This window comes from Schistocerca gregaria, chromosome 3 (assembly GCF_023897955.1).
Source record: "Schistocerca gregaria isolate iqSchGreg1 chromosome 3, iqSchGreg1.2, whole genome shotgun sequence".
NCBI classification, from domain to species: domain Eukaryota; kingdom Metazoa; phylum Arthropoda; class Insecta; order Orthoptera; family Acrididae; genus Schistocerca; species Schistocerca gregaria.
Window position 1 is genome coordinate 699,285,478 of NC_064922.1, and position 25,528 is coordinate 699,311,005.

A 25,528-nucleotide genomic window follows, 5' to 3' on the forward strand; every position below is an offset into this window, starting at 1 on the left:
TCCCAGCACCATTTGTGAATCCTTCAATGACTTCTTCATTAGTTGCAATAAAATTGGTGACTGCTTACTACCAAGTACAAATCCTAGTATGTCAGAGAGAAGTTCCTCTGGTTTTAAGTTTTTTCCATATTTCCAGCTCTGATGATACCAAAAGTAGAATGTCCCAAAAAAAATTTTAACCCAATGGGTTGGGATGAGATTCCCACTGGGATAATAAAAATATTCTGTTATAATACAAAGTGTACAACTTTGCTTCTGCCGATTTTTCACCAACATTTGAGGCTTTAATGAAACAAATTGGTTACACATGTATCATTCAAAGTATTTATTTTCCATCACTAGCCACTACTTTCTCCCATCTTTTGGGCAGTCTACAAATCCTGCACTGAAAAAATTGTTCATCTTTTGAAGCGATCCACGAATCGATCCAATATGTGACTTCTTCATGAGACTGGAAATGCTGGACAGCCAGGCCCTGCACCATTGATCTAAACAGGTGATAGTCAGAGGGGGCAAAGTCTGGAGAATATGGCAGGTGGAGTAGGACTTCCCATTTTAATGTTTCCAAGTACTTTTTGACCTCTTGCGGGGTTGAGCATTGTCATGCTGCAAAATAACTTTACCATGCCTCTTGCTGTATTTCGGCCATTTGTCTTTTGATGCTCTGCTCAAATGCATTAATTTCATTTAATAATGAGTACCTGTGATTGTTTCACTTGGTTTTAACACCTCATAGTACCCGACACTGAGCTGGTCCCACCAAATGCAGAGCACGATTTTGGACGCATGAATATTCGGTATGGCCATCAGTGTGGAATCATGGCCGGGATATCCACAAGATTTTCTGCATTTAGGGTTATCATAATGAACCCATTTTTTGTCCCTGGTTACAATGCAATGCAGATATCCTTTCCGTTTTTGCCTCTGAAGCAACTGTTCACAAACACACAAACGTCCTTCAACATATCTTGGTTTCAGCTCACATGGGACCCAAGTTCCTTATTTCTGAATCGTGCCCATAGCCTTGAGATGTTTTGAAATGGCTTTCTGTGTCACTCCCACTAATCAGGCCAATTCTTCTTGAGTTTGACATGGGTCTCCACTCAGCAATGTCTCCAATTCTGCATCTTTGACAACATTCTCTCTTCCACCACTATGCTTGCCTACAACGTAAAAATCACCGTTCTTGAAATGTTGGAACCAATCATGACACATTCTTTCACTAATAACATCCTTACCATATGTACTTCAGAGTATCTGATGAGACTCAGCTGCTGTTTTCTTCATATTGGAACAAAACAGTACCACCTCCTGCAAATGACAAGAATTAGGCTTGTAAACTAACATTTTAAATCAAGAACAACTTTATGATGCAGACACAAATCAACTGATGTTTGAATGAGGTTCTGTTGACCAAGGTCCAAGCTAACTGCCTAACGTCTGTGATCTGTTTCTTTCGACCGCTACTTACTGTTGTAACCATCTATCGGCAAAGGGAGGAAGCAGAGTTGTACACCTTGTATTGCAGATTCACTTTCTCTCATAATCAATTAGTCTTTTGAAGAAGGGTGTTTCCCAGATTGATTGAAATATGCTAAAGTTCAGCCAATTTGTATAAAGGGCAAAGAAGATGAAATGGGAAGCTATAGGCCTATCTCATTGTTACCCATTTTTTCAGTAATATGTGAAATTATAATTTATCCCACAACATTCTTTTACACAGTCAGTATGGTTTCAGAAAAGGCTGCTGCACAGCCCATGCAGTAAATGGTCATGAAAGTAAGCTGAGATCTATGTTACAGAATGTGCACATTGGGCATCTTTTGTGGACTTAGTAAAGCCTTCAACACTGTAAATCATGACCTGCTGCTCCAAAAACTGACAGAATATTGTTTTTCAGGAAAATCTCTAAGTTGGATGTTTTCATACTTGGCAAGGCGAGGCGTGTGCAGAAGCGCATGTGTGTTTGCATATTTAACTCTAATTTGTCTAAGGACAACTCTGAAAACTAACATATTTTTTTCTCTTGTGTACCTATCGATAACTAAGTGCCTCTTCTTTTGGTGAATGGTCTCCTTTAATTCTACAGTATCTATTTTCGTCAAGGACTTTCCTACCACAATTTGAAATCAAGCTTTGCAAAAACACAAGTCTCAGCAAACTGTGTCAAATTCCTGTTTGTATTAATAAAGAAAACTGATAAATTTATTTGCTTGCTTATTCATCCAAGCATCATCCCACAGTAATATAGGAACTGTGATGGTAATACGATCAAAATCAAAATCAAAAACTCAGAATACACACACACACACACACACACACACACACACACACACACACACACACACACAGAGAGAGAGAGAGAGAGAGAGAGAGAGAGAGAGAGAGAGAGAGAGAGAGAGAAAGAGAGAGAGAGGGGGGGGGTACCCTTTTTTATGGGGATAGGACAGGTGGTTGGCCATGGCCTCGATAAAGGAACCGTCCCAGCATTTGGCTGAAATTATTTAGGAAAACCACAGAAAACCTTAACCAGGATGGCTGGACAGAGCAAACTCCATCCTCCTGAACATGAAGTCAGTGTCTTAGCAGGTGAACTGTCTTATTGATTTGGTCCATGTTAAACATCGTTCTTTGATTTACATACAGTTTGAGTAAGATGACATGTAGCACAGAACATTGTTTTTCTCTTCATCACTGTGCGCACTAAGGATACCTGCTGGTGACTCCTGGACAATGAACATGCTGCCATGCCCCTTGCATATTTAACTGATTTCATTGACTCTAATGGCTTACTTATGTTGGCACATTTAAAGAATATCATACTTTTTTTATCTGGTTATGGGCTTTGCGTTGCATTATCTTGAGAGTCAGATGCCAGCTCCTGCACACAGCAGTAATCATTTGTAAGTCTTCATGTATTTTGCAAAAATTTTCTGCTAAAGGCACCTTCCTATGTGTAAGGAGTCCCAGAGACCATATGAATTATATACTGGCACTTGTATATGTTGTGAACAGTCAAGATACTGTCACATGTTTTGGGAGACAAGTTGGCTTCAGCACGTTTTTATCATTTTAGAGGATGATGTGATAGACATAAAAATTCTTTTTTATTTTCTTCGAAAACAGTGAACTGTTTCTTTGAAACTGAGTATCACTCAACTTTGATTAAAAACAGAGCATTCTATTTCATTCTCCACATGATTTGGTGCCTCACTTTTTGCATTAACAAATACCCTAAAAGAAAACTCATGAGTGAGAAGGAGACTACAAAATTTTCAAGTGTGGCCGTTGATGAAAGTTGAACCGAAAATTAGTTATGCAGTGTCTGAAATACTCAGGTTCTCTAATTTTGTGTCATGAGTAAGAACAGATTTTGGACATGTAAATGAAAAAAACTTTTTTTTGCCCATAATATCATAGTACACAATCTTTTGGGCCAACTCTACATTGAAAAAGAAAGCATTTATTGCACAAAAACATTAAATCAAAATACATAGTGTTCCTACTTAAAGTTCTTGAAATTAATTTGGCATTCTGACAGCACCACTATACAATGTCCTCCTTATGGCATGTGGAATCATCTAAAGAAATAAAGAAACCATCATATAGGCATAACAGTGAAAGGAAAAATGACTCATACTATAAATTACTCATCCATTACAGAATGGGGTGATCGTGCAGAGATAAAAAGCTCTGAACCTTTATACTGTGATCTGTAGAGTTGAACAGATAATAAAATTTACTATAACCAAATTAAAATGCTATCTGCTTGACAAATTATTTTACATTTTATAAGAAAATTAAGTTGAGTTATTGTTAAAATAAAATAATTAAGTCTTTGTACAACCTTGTAAATAGATAGAACTTAACATTACAAACATGCAAGAAATGTGTGATATGAGCATATTGAACATACAGAGCTGAAGCACTTTTCTCAATATTACTTTTACAGCATGGCAATGACATTGATCTGAAGCCACTGGGCTCCAGACAGATGCACCGACAAAGCTTTACAGTTCATGCAGGTGTAGATCCTTCTGGTGATTTACTGTTCCTTGAAGTTCGTGAAGATGGACTTGTCTTGCGTTCTGTGAATGGTACAATTGTTGAGCGGTGGTGGTTCGAACGGCTTGTTAACATGACATACAGCCCAAAAAACAAGGTGCTGTGCCTTTGGAGACGAAATGGTGGTCAGACACAGTTGCATAAATATTATACAAAAAAGGTTAGTAGAAACTCAAACAATACAGTATTTAATATTAAAATGTAGGTTCCTGCATTTTAAATAAATATTAATTGTGAAATCTTAACACACAGACTTGTAGGATCCCATAGTTTGGATATGGAAGCAATGCGCTACTGACTTACTGCAGTCACTTCTCAAAGGCTTTCCAATGTAGACTGTATTCCCTCTGATTATTATAAAATACATTTTCATGTTGTATACATACAGTATAAGTTAAAGTCTTATCTCAGTTATTACAGTAATTTTATTCTATTAGATGGTGTTCTGTTTTATTGTCTCAGATGTCTTTGCCTTTCACTGTTAAAAGTTTTCTCACATTATAAGCATGTGCGTTCAGTAAAAATTATGAGTTAAGACAAAAATAGCTGTAAATTAATTTTAATGCATCAGCAATTGGCAGCATTTATGGAACTATTAGTCCTTTTTTGGTTAAATCAACAATGATACTATGATAAAATTGTAAATGTGAAATTAAAAGATGTATGGATAGGCTTGCCATATTTTTTTGTGTCCAACCCAGAATATATTTTTATAATTACTTAGAAATTGTAACAGTTTACTGAAACTTCATTCTCATTCAGTGGATGCAATGCAGCTAATCAATGAATTGTCAATGGGCTGCAAATCATGTAGTGACCCAGCACTTGTCCAACATTTGTTGGCATTTGAGGAAAAGAAATTGCTTCCTCTGAATTGTTTAACAGGAGTGGCATCCATAGTGGCCAGCTGAGTATCCCCGTGTGTGATGTGTTGTTTGTTGCACATCGCCTTCTTTAGGGACACCACTTTTGGGGATGCTAGTCTGCGATGAAGTGTGAACAATATTAAGACCACACACTGTATTAAACTGTGAAATGAATACATGCAACACTAAAAAGAAGATACTCACATCCCCTTCTTTAGGGACACTACTTTTGGGAATGCTAGTCTGCGATGAAGTGTGAACAATATTAAAACCACACACCGTATTAAACTGTGAACTGAATACATGCAACACTAACAAGAAGATACTCGCTATGTTGGACACTGTGGAAAACCAAGTACACAAAGAAAACATGAGTTTAGAAAACAAAGATATTGTACACGTTACTTTTTCTGATAGTCTTAGACTAATTGCCTTGCCACAGTCTATTCAGATCTGCATGGATTAATTTGTCAATAATTGTAGATCAGTTTACTAGCTGTTTGGTTGATATTCTAAGCATCTTCCCTAATGCACCACTATCACGAAATTCGACCTTATAACTTTATATATTTATGTCAATTTTCTTGGTTGTGTCCACATTGTAACACAGCCAGGCATCAAAATAACTATAATTTTTGGTCTCTCATTCACAAATGCTGCACAAAGTTTCATAAGTACAGGTACAAGGATTGAATGTTTTACGATCACACTTGTAAATCCAAAGTACCTAGTTTCCCTGTGGCAGTTGTCCTTTTGCTTCTCCCTCTGCCAGCTAAAGGTAGAAACCTGTAATGCTATCAGTTATCACAGGCTGGGAAACTACCCACACAATGACAGATATGAGCAACTGATAGATATTAAAATACATTGTACAATGACCATAAAGTAAGCTGCACTGTTTACACTGATTTAACATATTATCTTTGAGATCATTTATTGGCACTTCAGCGGTGTAGTTAAAGTATATTGAAGTCTGTTGTTGAAACATTAATCACTCAGTTCAAATACTTGGAACACAAACACAGAAAACTACTGTTCAAATTAGACTGGCAGCACAAATCTTGCAATTACCATCATCCATTCTAGTGCCATTACTTATTATTTTCACAAGCGTACTCATGACTATTTGTGACAACGCAGTTTCAGGATTTAGCAGTATGAAGTCTGAACAAAAGGTATCTATGCTCGTGAGGTTTTGCCTGATGTGTTAGAATGTTCAATCAGATCTAATCAAGTCCACATTACTTGTTCTGTAACCATCATGATGCAGTTTACTGTTTTCTTGGAATTTATCACATAGTTTTGGAATTGTAAATTCTCAAATAAATCACCAAAAGTGAGCAATCAACACTGATGCAAAGTACACAACTTCCATGGTAAAAACTTTAATTACTCCAACAAAATATTGTAATTTGTGTTCTGCAAGCAAACTGTCAGCACTAAAGCACATACACATTACGGAAGCCAAAAATGCCTCTCATCAATTGTGCTCTGCACTTCACAGAGAGGTGATTATTGATGTAGGCATGTGGATAAGGTAGAGATACTACAGTATGCTTACATTCCTGCATAGAAATGTTTTCAAATTCTAGAAAAGAACCAGGAAAAGCAAGAAACAAGCTCTCTGTGATAGTATTATTATGTACTTAAATGCCATACTCGAAATAAAATAAATAAATATTAGGCAAGCAGGTAAGGGAGTGATACAACACTGTGCTTACATTCTCGCACAGAAATGTTTTTGGATTCTGGAAGAGAATTGGTAAAAGCAAGAAATAAGGTCCCTCCGATAGAGGTTATTTCAGAGGGAAGGGGGATTTAGTCCATCTCACAGATACAGATCTAACTAGATAATGACCACATAGTAATATCATGAAGGTTAAAACAAAACATAAATCATAATATGATCAGTTTTTACATCACAAAGACAAAAGATAGCATATATAAGAAAGCACAGCATTATTTAAGTCCTTAAGTCCTTAAAAAATAAAATGCTTACATAAGCACTACAAAGGATGCAGTCATGTTATACACCACCGAATATACCTAAAAAAAAAATCATGCACTCTCACATCAGCTTGACAGTCCTCCCTCACAAGAAAAATGTTCGTAATTCATAGTACTGCACCTTTGCAATGCTCATTAGACAGATAATTGGGGAGGGGCTGTTGCATTATGGCACTGCCCACTCACAGTTGCAGGCTACAGATGCTGTTACAGCATATGACAACCACAGTACCCATTCATCAGACTGTCCTCTTCACCTTATGGTCCTCCATCTATAGCATACATGAAACAATGTGGCTGTGCCCCATCAGTACTGACCTACTCCTGGCCTGTAAATCATACATTTAGCTTATGTCCAGCAGCAGTAGTCCTTACACTGTACTCAGCTAATTTAAGCAGTGCAAATGAAATTGAGTAGCTAAGAGGAATTGTCAGTGAACCCTTGAACATCACAGATATTGTGCTCATACAATAAAAAAGTAAGTAATATCTATGTCAGGGAAAAACACTCCAACGTGGAAACATGTTGTGAGACTTTAGTTACAAAATGGAAACTTGAACCATCTTGCTACTTCAGAGCAAAAATAAGTACATGAAACAAATTTTAGTACCATATGTATACAGACCATAGCAGATTGTTGGATTATGTAGGATAATACCACTTATCAGTACTACAAAAAGTTTCACTCTTTTTTTAGTGTACTCATTTCATAGGTCTAAACACACAAAATGCTCTTACATTTTAATATATAACCGTGAGTGCACAAAGATAGCTATCCACAGAGTCACATGCGTCACTAAATTATGTTACACTACATAGTAGTTAGAAACTATGATCGTATTAGTCTCTTCACAATGATAGGGCTTGATGGTCTCCACATGATGTTTACTCTCATGTTTACCAGATTTCATGGCTTCCAACTCGGCAGTATTCTGACACTGAATGCCTATAATACAATACTAGTCTCTTGTGCTCATGATGAAACTTCTGTATTTCTTCATTCACCACACATGCAGAGATTCTTACAAATCTTTCTTTTCATTAAAAAAATATACAACTTTTGTCTGGACCAAAATGAGCGTTACTGAAAATCATAATGATGAATCAAATAGTATTTCCTCAATGTCTCTTACCCTGCACAATGTACTTCACGTTGTTGTTGTTGTTGTTGTTGTTGTTGTGGTCTTCAGTCCAGAGACTGGTTTGATGCAGCTCTCTGTGCTACCCTATCCTGGGCAAGCATCTTCATCTCGAAGTACCTAATGCAACCTACATCTTTCTGAATCTGCTTGGTGTATTCATCTCTTCATCTCCCTCTATGATTTTTACCCTCCACGCTGCCCTCCAACACTAAATTGGTGATTGCCTTGATGCCTCAGAACATGTCCTACCAACCTAATCCTACTTCTAGTCAAGTTGTGCCACATATTCCCCTTCTCCCCAATTCTATTCAGTACCTCCTCATTAGTTATGTGATCTATCCATCTAATCTTCAACATTCTTCACCTTAACACTCTTCAATGCCGGATCCTCATTTTGTTTCCCTTGAATATTCTTAGGTAATATTGTCACACCTGATTCATATTGTACTCCTTTGAACAAATTACTCCACAATTCCTTAGCCTCAGTACTTGATGTCTTGCTCAAAAGTACATCTAGTATGGCATTTTTGTTTACAGGTTAGTAAATAACACTGAATTGGTATTCTTGCAGGGAATATGTACATCTGGTGAAGCAGTCATGATATAGTTTGTGTTTGTGCAAAAAAGACAATGTCTTATGGTCCATTACCACTTAGAAACACAACCTGTTAAATAATATCTAAATTTTGTGAGTCCCCCACGATCACACGTGCTGTCTCTCAGTTGTGGTGTATTACTGCTCCCACTAAGTCATGATGAACCTCATCTACTTGCTACCGATGTACACCCAATCAAAAATCCGGTCTGTCACAGGCCAAGTACAACTCTTTATTCAAGTCTGTGTGTGAAAGTGTTTGCAGATTACACAGTTGTCATTTAATTTCTTCAAATCCCCATTGACATTCCTCAGTCCATTGCTGTAACACGTTGTTTTTTAATTAGTTCATCAGATGAGGGTTGGTAAGTAACTGAACATCCAGATAGTCCAAGAAATACTCTAAGCTGATTTTTACAATGAGATACTGGAAAATGCTTAGTTGCTTGCAGTTTTAAGTCATCCAACTAGGTTCCCTGTGCATTGATAAAGTGTTCCAGAAACTTAATTTCATCTTTTCCTAATTCCAATTTCTCTAAATTTGCAGTTACAGCTGCCTATTCAAAATATACAAGTGCCTCTTCAGTTATTGTCACATGTTGCTCCAAAGTCTAGTTTGTAATTATAATATCACATACTCATGTGGTCACCTTGATTAATGGACTTAAAAAATACTGAGGTAGAAATTTTTAGACCAAACGGTAATATGCAGCACTGACAGCTACTGCCTCCATACAACAAGGCTGTGCACTACCTGGAATCCCTGTGCAGGAGCATCTTCCAGTATCCTGACCACATGTCATTCATACTACTAAACACCTTCACTCCATAAACTTCTGGAGTAATTCTTCTAAAAGTTTGGGTCTTTCCCACTATGCAGTTGTTACCTTGTTCACTGGACATGCATCCAGTACACTTCTGATGTTGCGTTTCTACCATAAATAATCAGCTATTATACTCTCTGGTTGACTGTTCAGTAATTCCCATCTGTAACATCTTCTGAATCTCCTCTTCTATTGTTTCACATTTTGACTATGGGATTGCACATGGTGGTTCAAAATAGGCTTCACATTCTCTCACTTGAAACTTATATTCAGCCTTCTTTATTACTTCTGGCTCACTTGAGAAAAACCTGCTGATGCCTTCTTCAAATCTCCATCAGCTGTTTCCCAGTTTTGATGTTATGTGATTTGTATTTTCTATCAATTACAAGTTCAAGATCTTCTTTGTCTGCCTTGCCTTTCTATCTCCATTGCTTCTTACATAATGCTGCAGAATCTGCCTCTACAGTTTTCTGCAGTGCTAACTGCAAATTGTACAAACAATATAACACAGTGACTCTTCCCATTTCCCTAATATCAGGTCTCCCTTTAAAATCAATGACAGCTTCCTTTCCTTTCATTTACACTTCTACAAAAATGTCAAATGAGCTTTGTGGTCCATCAAACAGTCAACACCTAATACTAAGGCTACTGCTAACACAGACACCACAAGTACCTATACATCATAATCTTCATCATAAAGCCTCATTGTAATTAAGATTTTCTCTTTAATTATCTTGATTTTTGCACCTGCAGAAAGTATAATACATATTCCATTCCATGGTAAGTTTGGTGTCCTTTTTTCGTGCTCTAACCATTTCATATACAGCTTCTGCGGCACAGCATTGACTTTTCTACTAGAGTCAAACTAAACATCTTCCCTGGTTCCAAAAATATCTGCTTCTGTTATAGGCTGTATGGTCTCATCAGGCATTTCATTATTTTCCTGCATCCGTTTATCAGTTGAGGCAGCTGTATCTTCAGTCTTGCATGTTGACCTAACCACTGGTCCTATATTATCTGTTCTTGATTTGATTGCCTCAGGAATCTGAGATTTAGCTTTCCTTGTTCCCATCATGCCACAGCATGCCAGTGTTGCTTACATTCTTTTCCCTGTCAGCTGACTAAACTTACTGTGTAGTTGTGCGAACCGTGCTCTGGTGTCCATAACCAACATGCTGTCCGCAGTAGTCTCTGTGACCTAGAAAACACATTCAAATTTTCTGTTGTTCTCTTTATCCAGTCGATGGCCATTAATTGTGTACCAGCATTCCTCTTACTGCTTCCATATAGCCCTCTATCATATTTGGATTTTTTGCTTCTTCAGGATTCATACAACTTATCTATTTGTCCCAAGCTGACTTTGTTGTTGTTGTGGTCTTCAGTCCAGAGGCTGGTTTGATGCAGCTCTCCATGCTACTCTATCCTGTGCAGGCTTCTTCATCTCCCAGTACCTATTGCAACCTACACCCTTCTGAATCTGTTCAGTGTATTCATCTCTTGGTCTCCCTCTACGATCTTTACCCTCCACGCTGCCCTCCAGTACTAAATTCGTGATCCCTTGGTGCCTCAGAATATGTCCTTCTCAATCATTCTTCAGAAATGTCAGCAACTTTCCCGAACTGTTATCAAGAATTTACATACAATCAAAGATGCTATTGCCTCTGTTTTGATTGGTTGATCTAAATACAGGTTCCTTTCATAATAATCCTCTATAGAATCTTCTGCTTTGGTGTAGATTGTTTCACACACCTTCTGGCTTTTGTATGGGCCAATACTGTTTTAAGAGCTCTTTCTCACTGTCTCCGGTAGCTTCTGCAGTGGATTGAGGAATGGCAATGGTAGTTTGAAGAGATTAAACAACAACTGTGTAATACACAATTACTTTCACATCAAGACTTGAATAAAGAGTTGTACTTGGCATGTGCAAAAGCAAATTTTTCATTGGGTGCACACCTGTACCAAGTGGATGAGGCTGATCCTGATAATATGAAAACCATTGCATTTGCAAGCAGGACTCTATAAGTGAGAGGGGCAGTACACCATAACTGAGAGAGAGAGAGGGACTTGCATGCCTGTGGGCATTCACAAAACATGATATCACCACTGACATTTCCTCAAATTTTAATAATTTTACAGCCAAATGTCATATTGTAGTGTTACATGATGCTGCGCAGTCTGAGAACAAATGAACACTTGCATCAAGCACATGTGAAACATTGTCCATTCCAAAAGTACCACTCATTACTTCACATAATTTGAATCTCAGCTGTTACATGATAACATGTATCTTGTTTTCCCAATGAAATCATTTCAATAACAACAAATCACTGTTTACTCAGAGTGATATTGTTCAAAGCATCATTGTTACTGATGGGAGGTATAACTATGTGAGAAAATCCTGCACTTGATCTTTTGTACAATGAAAGACGAGATGGAACTTCAAACAGATTTATTAACTCTCCAGATTCACAGTAGTGTACAAGTGTTACAATAACAACAAGAGTCACACAAACTCTCCAAAAAGAGTAAAAATAGGTAGTTGCTCTGCTATTCTAGAGCAAATGTGGCACACCACTACAGGCGAATCACCGCACCCCTAGCGGTGCAAACGCTCAGCATAACGATGGCACTCTTCTTCCTTCATTTTGCTCTCACGCACAAACATCAACGCAAGTGACTGTCGCACATTTTGATTGTAGTGTCAGTGTGTAGTAGTCGCTACAGGAGCCCCCTTGGCGAGAGCAGAGCGTGGTAAGTCTTCTCTGTATCCCGCAGGAAAATGAATGTGTCTTCCTGAGCAAGTCAAGCATTTTGCTTCATCTTGATGTGGTTGATGGGTGGCTGGATTGTTATTCCTTCCTTCTCCTCTCTCAAAATCTTTGGCAGTGTAGTTGGTGCCTCTTTGAACAGGTAGGCCAGTTTAACTCTATTCATTGAAAGGAAAGTGTACCTTGTTTTCCATTAATGCGAATGTCCATGGTATGTAAGCTCCTGTGCAGCAGACCAGGCTTACCCCCCCCCCCTCCCCCCCGCCAATTAGAAGTGACATATGTAGTAGAAAAATATATTTAAGATATGGTTTGTTTCAGAAATATTCATAATAGAGCACACGACCTTGCAACCTTTTTTTTGCTTCAAATGACAATATCTGTTATTTTTGCAAAACATTAATCTTTGCTGCTGTGATATACTCTGTTTTAACAATTTTGTTGATTAGTTCTTCTTTAGAATCATTCAGAGGGCCCTGTGAAAACCAGTGCATTGGACCTTTATGACTCATACCTAGACAAATCATCCCAACATAAATAAACCATACCTCATGCTACACAAACAGCAGTTGTAGCATCAAATAACCCCGTATGATATAATCTCTTTAATCCATGGCAAAAAATACATTATTTAGGGATGAGTTATTTATGGAGTGTATTTGCAAGTTTACACACACACACACACACACACACACACACAAAGAATGTGTAATGAACTGGTACTGACACAGACAAAGTTTCTATGTACCACTGTTTACATTTGTTATTCAATATCCACCCCAAATTGCTTTAAATTCTCCTGTTCAGTGAAGTTCCAATGTATCTTACTTTGCTACCTTGTTCCAAGATTGTAGACGCAATCGTCACAGTGTTTTTGAATCTTTTAATTATCCGTCTCCACTGTCATTTGTCATAGACTCGTGTGATGAATTAATTTTAATTTTTAATCCAAATCAAAAATGTTTAACACAGACTAAGAAAATGTAGTCATAGAAATAATAAAATAAAATAAGACCAGTTTAAGAACATTTTGAAATTTCAATGTTTTTGGAAAGTGCACCACAGAATACCAATGTTCATAGATGAGCCAGCAGGGCAAAGCAAGGAATTATTGAGATTTAATATTAATGTTGTAAAAAATGCCTCTTTGACTACTAAAAATAGGAAAGGAAATATTTTTCGAAATTTCCATGTCTCCATTTCCTCTTTCAATTCCAAAGGACTACTGCATATGAATAAATGAAAAAAAGGTCATGAGATCACTATCATATTATGTGAACTGAAAAAAATTACATTCTGGAGAATGGAAACATTTCATTGCATTTTATAGCTATTATGTCTGTCTTGGTAATCATTTATTAACCTGATTTTATATAGTCTCCTCTTCAAAAATTGCTTATCAATTGGGACAGTCATGTCAGTTTATGTTCTGAACTTACCTCTTCAAGTCCAGTTTTGTTGTCAGAGTATATGGTTGCAGTCACGTATTTTGCTCTGCTTTTCTTGGTTTACTATTCTAAGGTGTTTGTATTAACAGTTGTATTTTATCATGAAATGTATATTTTTTGTCATAGTGTAAAGATCTTTACTACTGCATAAAAGAAGCAATGGAGCGGGCAGCAGCAAGAGGTAGTGGTGCTCTGGCTGGAGTAGAACTTGGAGGGGAGTTCCCAGTACAAGATATGCGAACTGGTGAAGGTGGCTTACTGCAAGTGTGTCTTGAGGGAGTTGGTCTGCTTTTTGCCAACAGCAAGGTATGTGCATAAAACAGAACGTCAGTACTTTGTCATTTAAACTATGTGTACAAATGAATGTATTGAAGAGTTGAAGGGGAAAACACAGACAAAAAATTTGTTATTGTGAATTCCATTTACAATGGTGACTGGTAGTTGCTTTCCCAAGAAAAACTGAGTTCTGCAGATGTCGTAGACAAAAATGTGTAACTTTTAATCCATTGACTTACTAAAATTTTTCCCCATAGTCAGCCCTATATTTACTGTTTAAATTTTTAAAAAGCCAGCATATTTTGTCTTACACATCTGTATCAAAATTATATAATTTTTTTGGATAGGCATTCTTTATAAATCTGTCCTGACTATTTATGAAGTGATAGGGATTGAATATAATACTGTTTTAGAAGTTTTTTTTTATGTGGTGTTCTCGAAAAAATACAGGCATGTGCAATGCGACTGGGAATTTCTCACACTTATACCATGTATTACTTTTTGTCTTCCTTGCTTGACACATTATACAATTTCTGGAGTTTTTTTTTTCTTGATGGAATGATTGCTTTTCATTCACAAAATATCAAAAGAAATCAAATTTGTTATAAACCACCCAATAGATTGATTTCTCAGCTTTCCAATGGTATATAACTTGTCATGATCATGATGTCTGCTGATAGTGGGTGTACTGTTACATTATGAAATAATGTGTGTGTAGTGTGTGCATTGCTCAGTATTGAGAAATCAGTGCATAATGTAGCACTAGCTTTTTACATGATTGAATAGCTTCTCTGCAGTACTGTATAATAAAAGCAGTATTGTACACTAGGGATAAACGAAATGTGGTTGCAGTGTTTTAAACGGACTGGAGGCTGCATTCTCTGTCTGACCATCCTGTTTTAGACTTGATGTGATTTCATAAAATTATTGCAGGTAAATACTGGAATTGTTCCTACTGTAAGGCCACATCCAACTACCTGTACATATCTTCTTAAACTGTGAGATCACATGTCCAATATCCTTGTAAAACTTTATATACTTTAGTAAAACTTGTGCTATTGCTACTGTTTGTGTGTCTGTCAACAAATCAGTAAGATCTTTTTGTCACTGTTTAATTGAATTTAAGTTGGTAAAAATTTGTTTGAGATATCTGATATTAAAATGCAGGCTACATAGTCATTTGATAGGCTTTATGAAATTCCAGAATGAGATTACTTATTTTAGTGCCAGGGTGTTCACTCTTTACCTACATCTATAATTCCACTACACTTGCAGTCTTTTACCACATTTTTGAAAACTCATATATGAAGGAGTGGAGAAAAGTCTAATGAGCTTCCATTTTCATGTCTATATTATATTTTTGCTTGCAATGAATATTTCTGTATTGTCAGTAGTTCATTAGTATTCTGAAACCGTAGTAAAGTTTGCAGTCAGCGTACAACCCAGAAATGTATTTTTCTGTTATTGTGTAACATAATGTCCCTCCATGGTACAATCCATTACAATTTAGTAGGCACAAAACTGTGTTATTGTCATCAGAAAATGGACAAAAGTCACTGAAGATGCTTCATAAATTAAAAAAGGGAAATACGTATGGCAGAAAATAAACTGCAAAGATGGAACATACATCCGTGAATCTACATCTAGTGTCTAGATAGCATTTATCTCACAAAATTTTGTAAATAATTTTTGATGACACTGTACCATGAACATTACCAAACTCATAGACAATTCATGATGTGTTTGTAGGAAGTAAGAGTCTGTTATTCAATGGCAGTAACATCATGAGAAACAAGTGTTCACTTGTAGGAATGGTCCTATCTCTACAATAAACTTAAAAGTGATGATGTTTATGATAAGCAGACACACAATATAATTCAGTATTTTTATTAGACCCCAGACTTCAGACTTATTGTGAAGGAAATGAAGTGTAGAGAAGAAGAAAGATGGAAAGATAGATGGAAGAAAGAGGCAAGAAATGTTTAGGGCAGAAAAGGTTTGGTAAACTACTAGGGACCAGCAGATAGATTTAAAAATGGTTGTTTCAAATGTCAGTACTTAAGAAATGTATTTGAACTTCTTATTGGACTATATACATACTACTGCTGATAAACAATGATGGCCTTTTTATAGCTTTCAGAACTATTCGTTATTTCTTCAAACTCAGTACAGGTGGATTCCTCTCACACTGGGGCCTGGGAGACCTGCCTTTCTCTTTTAACCCTCCCTGCTCGAGGAAGGAACTGATAGGTCCAAAACCTAGGATAGTATTATCATTTTTACTTTCTTTTGTGTCTATTAACAATGTCAAATTGTCACCTCCTGAAGGTAATGGCCAGAATTTCTGTCTCATAATTCATCATGAAGTCCATACCCACCACAGTAGTGCAATTTTTTAAGCCAACTAGCTCTTCAGATGATAAAGATGCTGACGAAATATATGATGAGTTAAAAGAAATTATTCAGAGAGTTAAAGGAGATGAAAATTTAATTGTGGAGGGGAGTGGAATGCGATAGTAGTTAAAGAAAGAGGAGGTAAAAAGGAAAATGAATGAAAAAGGAAGCCGCCTGGTAAAATTTTGCACAGGGCATGATTTAGCGATCACTAATACTTGGTTTGAGAATCATAAAAGAAGGTTGTGTATGTGAAAGAGACTTGAAGACACTGAGGAGTTTCTGATTGATTATGTAATGGTAAGACAGAGATTTCAGAGCCAGGTTTTAAATTTTAAGATATTTCCAGGAGTGAATGTGGACAATCTATTGGTTATGAACAGAGGTTTAAAACTGAAGAAACTGCAAAAAGGTAGGAAATTAAGGAGATTGAACACGGATAAGTTGAAAGAATCAGAGGTTGTTGAGTTTCAGAGGGAGCATTAGACAGTGATTGACAGGAAATGGTTAGAGGAATACAGAAGAAGATGAATGGGTAACTTTGAGAGATGAAATAGTGAAGACAGCCGAGGATCAAATAGGTGAAAAGACAGGGCCTAATAGAATTCCTTGGATACCTCAAGAGATATTGAATTTAACTGATGAAATGAGAAAATACAAAACTGCAGCAAATGATCCAGATGAAGTGGAATACTAATTTCTAAAAAATAAGATTGATAGGAAGTGCAAAAAGGCTAAGCAGAAATGGCTAGAGTACAAATGTAAGGATTTAGAACAACATATCACTAGGGGAATTATAGATACTGCCTACAGGAATATTAAAGAGGCTTCTGAAGAAAAGAGGAATAGCTATATGAGTATCAAAAGCTGAGATGAAAAACCAGTCCTAAGCAAAGAAGTGAAAGTTGAATGCTGGAAGGAGTACATAGTGGGCCTATACAAGGGAGAAGACAATACTGTAGAACTGGAAGAGGATGTAGATGAACATGAGATGGGAAATATGATACTGCAGGGAGAATTTGATAGGGCAGTGAAAAATCTAAATTGAAATAAGGCCCCTGGAGTAGACAACACTCCGTCAGAAATACTGATAGTCATGGGAGAGCCAGCCATGACAAAACCGTTTCATCTAGTGTGCAAGATACCTTCCGACTTTAAGAACAACATAATTCCAGTTCCAGAGAAAGCAGGTATTGACAGTTGTGAATATTACTAAACTGTTAGTTTAATGAGTCATGATTAAAAAATACTTACGTGAATTCCTTACAGAAGAATAGAACAACTGGTAGAAGCTGACCTCAGGAAGAGCACTTAAGATTCTGGAGAAATGTAGGAACAGGTGATGCAATACTGCACTATGACTTCTCGTAAAAGATAGGTTAAGGAATTGTAAAACATACATTTATAGCTTTTATAGGCCTGAAGAAAGCTTTTGCCAATGTAGACTGGAATACTCTATTTGAAATTCTGAGGATAGCAAGGGTAAAATACAGGAAGCAAAAGGCTATTTACAATTTTTACAGAACCCAGACAGCAGTTATAATAGTTCAGGGGCAATTGAGGCAAGCAGTAGTTAAGAAGGGAGTGAGACATTGTTGCAGCCCATCCCTGACATTCAGTCTGTACATTGAGCAAGCAGTAAAGAAAACAAAAGAAAAATTTGGAGAAATAATAAAGTCCAGGGAGAAGAAATAAAAACCTTACAATTCTCTCAGAGGCAGTAAAGGACTTGGAAGAGCAGTTGAACAGAATGGACAGTGTCTTGAAAGGAGGAAATAGGATGAACATCAACAAAAGCAAAACAAGCATAATGAAATGTAGTGGAATTAAATCATGTGATGCTGAGGGAATTAGATTAGGAAATGAGACACTTAGAGTAGTAGATGAGTTTTGTTATTTGGGTTCATGATAACTCTGAGCCAGGACGGGATGCTTTTCCTGTTGGGCCAGCAGCTGATTTTCCTGTCCAGTGCAGAGGTTGGGTATGCTTGTCATTGGCAGCTCCTATGTTAGGTGTGTTATGGAGCCCCCCAGGGAAATAGCAGGCAAGAAGGGAAACTGTTCACTTGGTATGTTTGCCAGGAGGGTGATAGTGGGGGGGGGGGGGCTCCTCTGTGATGTGAAGGAGAGCCTGCCCTATCGAGCACGCTGGTTGCAACCAGCTGCATATAGTGGCACATATCAGTACCAATGACACCTGCTGCGTGGGTTCTGTGGGCATCATTGGCTCCTTTATGTTTTTGGTTGATTTTGTGAAGACAACTACCATCACACACAGGGTGCGGCTAAGCTGTCTGTTTGTAACATTGTACCCAGGGTTGATTAGAGTCCTCTGGTTTTAAACAGAGTGGAAGGTCAAAACCAGCAGGTCAGATGACTGTGCGACGGTATTGGATGTGAATCTCTCAACCTCCACTATTGGGTGCTCAATAGATCAGGCATGCACTGCACACAGGAAGCAGCTGCTAGGGTAGCTGAGCCTGTGCGGCATGCACATGGGGGTTTTTTAGGTTAGGGGAACCCTCCATTGGATCAAAGGCGATTTGCCTGATAAATTAGCCACAATGTCCTCAGAGAATGTTTGTCCACACAGATCAGAGGCAGAAAAAGTTAATAGCATTTTAGTAAACTGCAGGAACATCCAAGGATAGGTCCCAGAATTAATATCACATACTGAAAGTTATAATGCACAGGTAGTAGTAGGGACAGAAAGCTGGTTGAAGCCGGATGTTGATGACAATGAAATCCTAAGTTCAGACTGAAATATTATCATAAATATTGGTTAGTTGCCAGTGGTGGTGGCATGTTTATTACAGTAAAGAATTCAATAAAATCTAGCAAGGTAATCACAGAATCTGATTGTGAATTAATCTGGGCAATGTTAAGTATCAAAGATTGGTCAAAAATGGTAATTGGAAATTTTTATAGACCACCTGGGCCAGGAGCTGGTTATAGAGTGCATCAGACAGAAATTGCAGAATATCGTTAATAACTTTCCTGATCATGCCATTGTAATACCGAGTGACTTCAACTTGTAGACTGGGAGTATTATGCTATCAAAACTGGTGCCAGAGACAAGGATTGTTCTGGATATCTTGTCCAAAAATAAGTTTGAGCAGATGGTTAGAGAACCAACTCATGGAGGTAGCATCTTAGACTCCTAACAAACAGACCTGAATTTATTGAATCAGTTATCACAGAGGAATGTATCAGTGATCATAAGGCTGTGATAGCATCTATGACAACAGGTCTTACAAAGAATGTTAAGAAGGTGTTGTTGTTGTTGTGGTCTTCAGTCCTGAGACTGGTTTGATACAGCTCTCCATGCTACTCTATCCTGTGCAAGCCTCTTCATCTCCCAGTACCCACTGCAACCTACATCCTTCTGAATCTGTATAGTGTAGTCACCTCCTGGTCTCCCTCTACAATTTTTACCCTCCACGCTGCCCTCCAATACTAAATTGTTGATCCCTTGATGCCTCAGAACATGTCCTACCAACTGATCCCTACTTCTGGTCAAGTTGTGCCACAAACTTCTCTTCTCCCCAACCCTATTCAATACTTCCTCATTAGTTATGTGATCTACTCATCTAATCTTCAGGATTCTTCTGTAGCACCACATTTCGAAAGCTTCTATTCTCTTCTTGTCCAAACTATTTATCGTCCATGTTTAACTTCCATACATGGCTACATTCCATACAAATACTTTCAGAAATGTCTTCCTGACACTTAAATCTATACTCGATGTTAACAAATTCCTCTCCTTCAGAAACGCTTTCCTTGCCATTGCCAGTCTACATTTTATATCCTCTCTACTTCGACCATCATCAGTTATTTTGCTCCCCAAATAGCAAAACTCCTTTACTGCTTTAAGTGTCTCATTTCCTAATCTAATTCCCTCAGCATCACCTGACTTAATTCGAATACATTCCATTATCCTCGTTTTGCTTTTGTTGATGTTCATCTTATATCCTCCCTTCAAGACACCATTCATTCCGTTCAACTGCTCTTCCAAGTCCTTTGCTGTCTCTGACAGAATTACAATGTCATCAGCAAACCTCAAAGTTATTATTTCTTCTCCATGGATTTTAATACCTACTCTGAACTTTTCTTTTTTTCCTTCACTGCTTGCTCAATATACAGATTGAATAACATTGGGGAGAGGTTACAACCCTGTCTCACTCCCTTCCCAACCACTACTTCCCTTTCATGTCCCTCGACTCTTATAACTGCCATCTGGTTTCTGTACAAATTGTAAATAGCCTTTCGCTCAATGTATTTTACCCCTGCCACCTTTAGAATTTAAAAGAGAGTATTTTAGTCAACATTGTCAAAAGCTTTCTCTAAGTCTACAAATCCTAGAAACGTACGTTTGCTCTTCCTTAATCTAGCTTCTATGATAAGTCTTAGGGTCAGTATTGCCTCACGTGTTCCAACATTTCTACGGAATCCAAACTGATCTTCCGCGAAGTCGGATTCTACTAGTTTTTCCATTCGTCTGTAAAGAATGCACGTTAGTATTTTGCAGCTGTGACTTATTAAACTGATAGTTCGGTAATTTTCACATCTGTCAACACCTGCTTTTTTTGGGATTGGAATTATTATATTCTTCTTGAAGTCTGAGGGTATTTCACCTGTCTCATACATCTTGCTCACCAGATGGTAGAGTTTTGTCAGGACCCTGTTCTCCCAAGGCCGTCAGTAGTTCCAATGGAATGTTGTCTACTCCGGGGGCCTTGTTTCGACTCAGGTCTTTCAGTGCTCTGTCAAACTCTTCATGCAGTATCGTATCTCCCATTTCATATTCATCTACATCCTCTTCCATTTCCGTAATATTGTCCTCAAGTACATCGCCCTTGTATAGACCCTCTATATACATACTCCTTCCACCTTTCTGCTTTCCCTTCTTTGCTTAGAACTGGGTTTCCATCTGAGCTCTTGATGTTCATACAAGTGGTTCTCTTATCTCCAAAGGTCTCTTTAATTTTCCTGTAGGCAGGATCTATCTTACACCTAGTGAGATAAGCCTCTACACCCTTACATTTGTCCTCTAGCCATCCCTGCTTAGCCATTTTGCACTTCCTGTTGATCTCATTTTTGAGACGTCTGTATTCCTTTTTGCCTGCTTCATTTACTGCATTTTTATATTTACTCCTTTCATCAATTAAATTCAATATTTCTTCTGTTACCCAAGGATCTGAAACATGTCAGTATGTCCAGGCTTCTTCCATGTATACAGCGTTAAGAAGGTAAGAAGATATATTTGCTTAGCAAGAGTGACAGGATACAATTTTCAGAGTACCTGAGCAGTCAGCATCAAATATTTGGAGATGAAGATGAAGATGTGGAGTTGTTGTTGTTGTGGACTTCAGTCCAGAGACTGGTTTGATGCAGCTCTCCATGCTACTCTATCCTGTGCAAGGTTCTTCATCTCCATCTCCCAGTACGTAATGCAACCTACATCCTTCTGAATCTGTTTAGTGTATTCATTTCTTGGTCTCCCTCTATGATTTTTACCCTCTACGCTGCCCTCCAATACTAAATTGTTGATCCCTTGATGCCTCAGAACATGTCCTACCAACTGATCCCATCTTCTGATCAAGTTGTGCCACAAACTTCTCTTCTCCCCAATCCTATTCAATACTTCCTCATTAGTTATGTGATCTACCCATCTAATCTTCAGCATTCTTCTGTAGCACCACATTTCGAAAGCTTCTATTCTCTTCTTGTCTAAACTATTTATCATCCACGTTTCACTTCCATATGTGGCTACACTCCATACAAATACTTTGAGAAATGACTTCCTGACACTTAGATCTAATCTCGATGTTAACCAATTTCTCTTCTTCAGAAACATTTTCCTTGTCATTGCCAGTCTACATTTTATGTCCTCTCTACTTCGACCAACATCAGTTATTTTGTTCCCTCGTTTACATCGTTAAGGGTCTCATTTCCTAATTTAATTCCTGCAGCATCACCTGATTTAATTAGAATACATTCCATTATCCTCATTTTGCTTTTGTTGATGTTCATCTTATATCTTCCTTTCAAGACACAGTCCATTCTGTTCAGCTGCTCTTCCAGGTCCTTTGCTGTCTCTGACAGAATTACAATATCATCGGCGAACCTCAAAGTTTTTATTTCTTCTCCATGGATTTTAATTCCAACTCTGAATTTTTCTTTTGATTCCTTTACAGCTTGCTCAATATACAGATTGAATAACATCGGGGATAGGCTACAACCCTGTCTCACTCTCTTCCCAACCACTGCTTCACTTATAGGCCCCTGGAGTGTTATAACTGCCATCTGGTTTCTGTACAGTTTGTAAATAGCCTTTCGCTCCCTGTATTTTACCCCTGCCACCTTCAAAATTTGAAAGAGAGTATTCCAGTCAACATTGTCAAAACCTTTCTCTAAGTCTACAAATGCTACAAATGTAGTTTTGCCTTTCCGTAATCTATTTTTTAAGATAAGTCGTAGGCTCAATATTGCCTCACGTGATCCAACATTTCTACGGAATCCAAACTGATCTTCCCCGAGATCAGCTGCTACCAGTTTTTCCATTCGTCTGTAAAGAATTCGTGTTAGTATTTTGCAGCCGTGGCTTATTAAACTGTTAGTTCGATAATTTTAGATCTGTCAATGCCTGCTTTATTTGGGATTGGAATTACTATATAGTTCTTGAAGTATGAGGGTATTTCGCCTGTCTCATTCATCTCTCTCACCATATGGTAGAGTTTTGATAGGTCTGGCTCTCCCATGGCTGTCAGTAGTTCTAATGGAATGTTGTCTATTCCTGTGACCTTGTTTGGATTCGGGTCTTTCAGTGCTCTGTCAAACTCTTCACGCAATATCGTATCTCCTATTTCAATTTAATCTACATTCTCTTCCATTTCTATAATATTGTCCTCAAGAACATTACGCTTGTATAGACCTTCTATATACTCCTTCAACCTTTCTGCTTTCCCTTCTTTGCTTAGAACTGGGTTTCCATCTGAGCTCTTGATATTCATGCAATTGGTTCTCTTTTCTCCAAAGGTCTCTTTAATTTTCCTGTAGGCAGTATCTGTCGTACCCCTAGTGATATGTGCCTCTACATTCTTACATTTGTCCTCTAGCCATCCCTGCTTAGCCATTTTGCACTTCCTGTTGATCTCATTTTTGAGACATTTGTATTCCTTTTACCTGTTTCATTTACTGCATTTTTATGTTTTTTCCTTTCATCAATTAAATTCAATATCTCTTCTGTTACCCAATGATTTCTATTAGCCCTCGTCTTTTTACCTACTTGATCCTCTGCTACCTTCACTATTTTGTCTCTCAAAGCTACCCATTCTTCTTCTACTGTATTTCTTTCCCCCATTTTTGTCATTCATTCCCTAAAGCTCACCCTGAAGCTCTCTACAACCTCTAGTTCTTTCAGTTTATCCAGGTCCATCTCCTTAAATTCCCACCTTTTTGTAGTTTCTTTAGTTTTAATCTTCAGTTCATAACCAATAGATTGTGGTCAGAGCTCACATCTGCCCCTGGAAATGTCTTACAATTTAAAACCTGGTTTGGGAATCTCTGCCTTACCATTGGAACAAATGGAAAAATTTCAAACACATCATGCTGTATGCTCTAGACTAGTACATTCCAAGTGATGTCTTAAGGCACGAGAAAGACTCCCATGTCAGGAAACTGCCACCTAAACAAAGAGAACTTCATCGCAAATTCAAGAGAAGTAAAAACTTAGTTGACAAAGAAAAGCTTAAAAAAGTGAAATGAGCATAAGGAGATCAATGAGAGAAGCTTTCAAGGACTTTGAAAGTTAAACTTAGTCAACTGATGTGAGTAAAAACCTTATGAGGTTTTTGTTGTATGTAAAATCAGTAAGTGGATCAAAATCATCTATTTATTCACTCAATGACCATACTGCACGGAAATGGAAGATAACAGAGAAAAGACCAAAATACTACATTCAGTCTTCCGAAATTTTTTCACTGTGGAAGATCATGACGTGGTCCCTCCTTTCAATCATTGTACAAACAATAGTAGAATGGCATATATTGAGATAACCAGTCATGGAAAACAAAAACAACTACAATTGCTTGGTAGCAGAAGGGTGTCTGGACCAGATGAGATACTGATAAGATTCCACAAAGATTACACGAAAGAACTTGCTCCCTTTCTAACATTAATTTACTGTCAGTCGCTTGAGCAATGAAGGGTACCTATTGACTGGAAGAAAGCACAGGACGTTCCATTTTTAAGAGTGGCTGATACACACAGTTATAGACCTATATCATTGACAACAGGCTGCTATAGAATTATGGAACATGTTTTATGCTCTAAAAAAATCGACATGGATTCCACAAACAGAGAGCCTGTGGAACTCAGCTCACTCCATTCCTACATGAGATCTACAGCACCGTAGACAACGTAACTCAGGTTGATGCCGTGTCCCTTGACTTCAGGATGGCATTTGACACCATCCCACACTGTTGTTTAATGGAAAACATATGAGTTTATCAAGTATTGGAACAGATTTGTAACTGGATTCAAGATTTCTTTGCAGACAGAACTCAACACATTGCTCTTAACAGAACAAGATTGACAAATGTAAGGTAATTTCCAGAGTACTCCAAGGAAGTGTGGTAGAACTGTTACCATTTGCAATATATATAAATGATCTAGTAGAAATGTCAGATGCTGTTTCAGATGTTGTGGTTGTCTGTAACAAAGTAGCACTGCCAGAAGATAGTAAAGACTTGCAGAATGACCTCCAGAGAATTGATGGGTGGTGCAGGCTCTGCCAGCTGACCCTGAACATAAATAAATATAATATATTGCACATATGTAGGAAAAGAAATCCACTACTTTACAGCTACACTATTGATGACGAACTACTGGAAACAGTATCTACTGTAAAATATGTAGGAGTAATTATGCAGAACAACCTCAAGTGGAATGATGACTTAAACCAAACAGTGGGAAAACCAGATGCCAGACTCAGATTCGTAGAAAGAATCTTGAGGAAATGTAGCCCATTCACGAAGAAAGTGGCGTATAAAGTGCAAATCGACCAGTTCCTGAGAATATTTTATCTATCTGGGATCCCTACCAGGTAGGTCTGGTAGAAGAGATAGAGAAGGTCTGACGA

The 25,528-nt window shown here is 37.7% G+C and overlaps 1 protein-coding gene across 18 annotated transcripts in view; it reads left to right on the forward strand.

Moving 5' to 3' along the window:
• LOC126354708 (MAP kinase-activating death domain protein) overlaps nucleotides 1-25,528 on the forward strand; it is a 684,767-nt gene that overhangs the window by 548,776 nt on the left and 110,463 nt on the right. For all 18 annotated transcript variants that reach the window (XM_050004532.1, XM_050004534.1, XM_050004547.1 and 15 more), the window contains 2 exons: nucleotides 3,953-4,225; nucleotides 13,843-14,022. In XM_050004532.1, coding sequence (XP_049860489.1) covers nucleotides 3,953-4,225; nucleotides 13,843-14,022 — 453 coding nt within the window. The remainder of the gene's footprint in view (nucleotides 1-3,952; nucleotides 4,226-13,842; nucleotides 14,023-25,528) is intronic.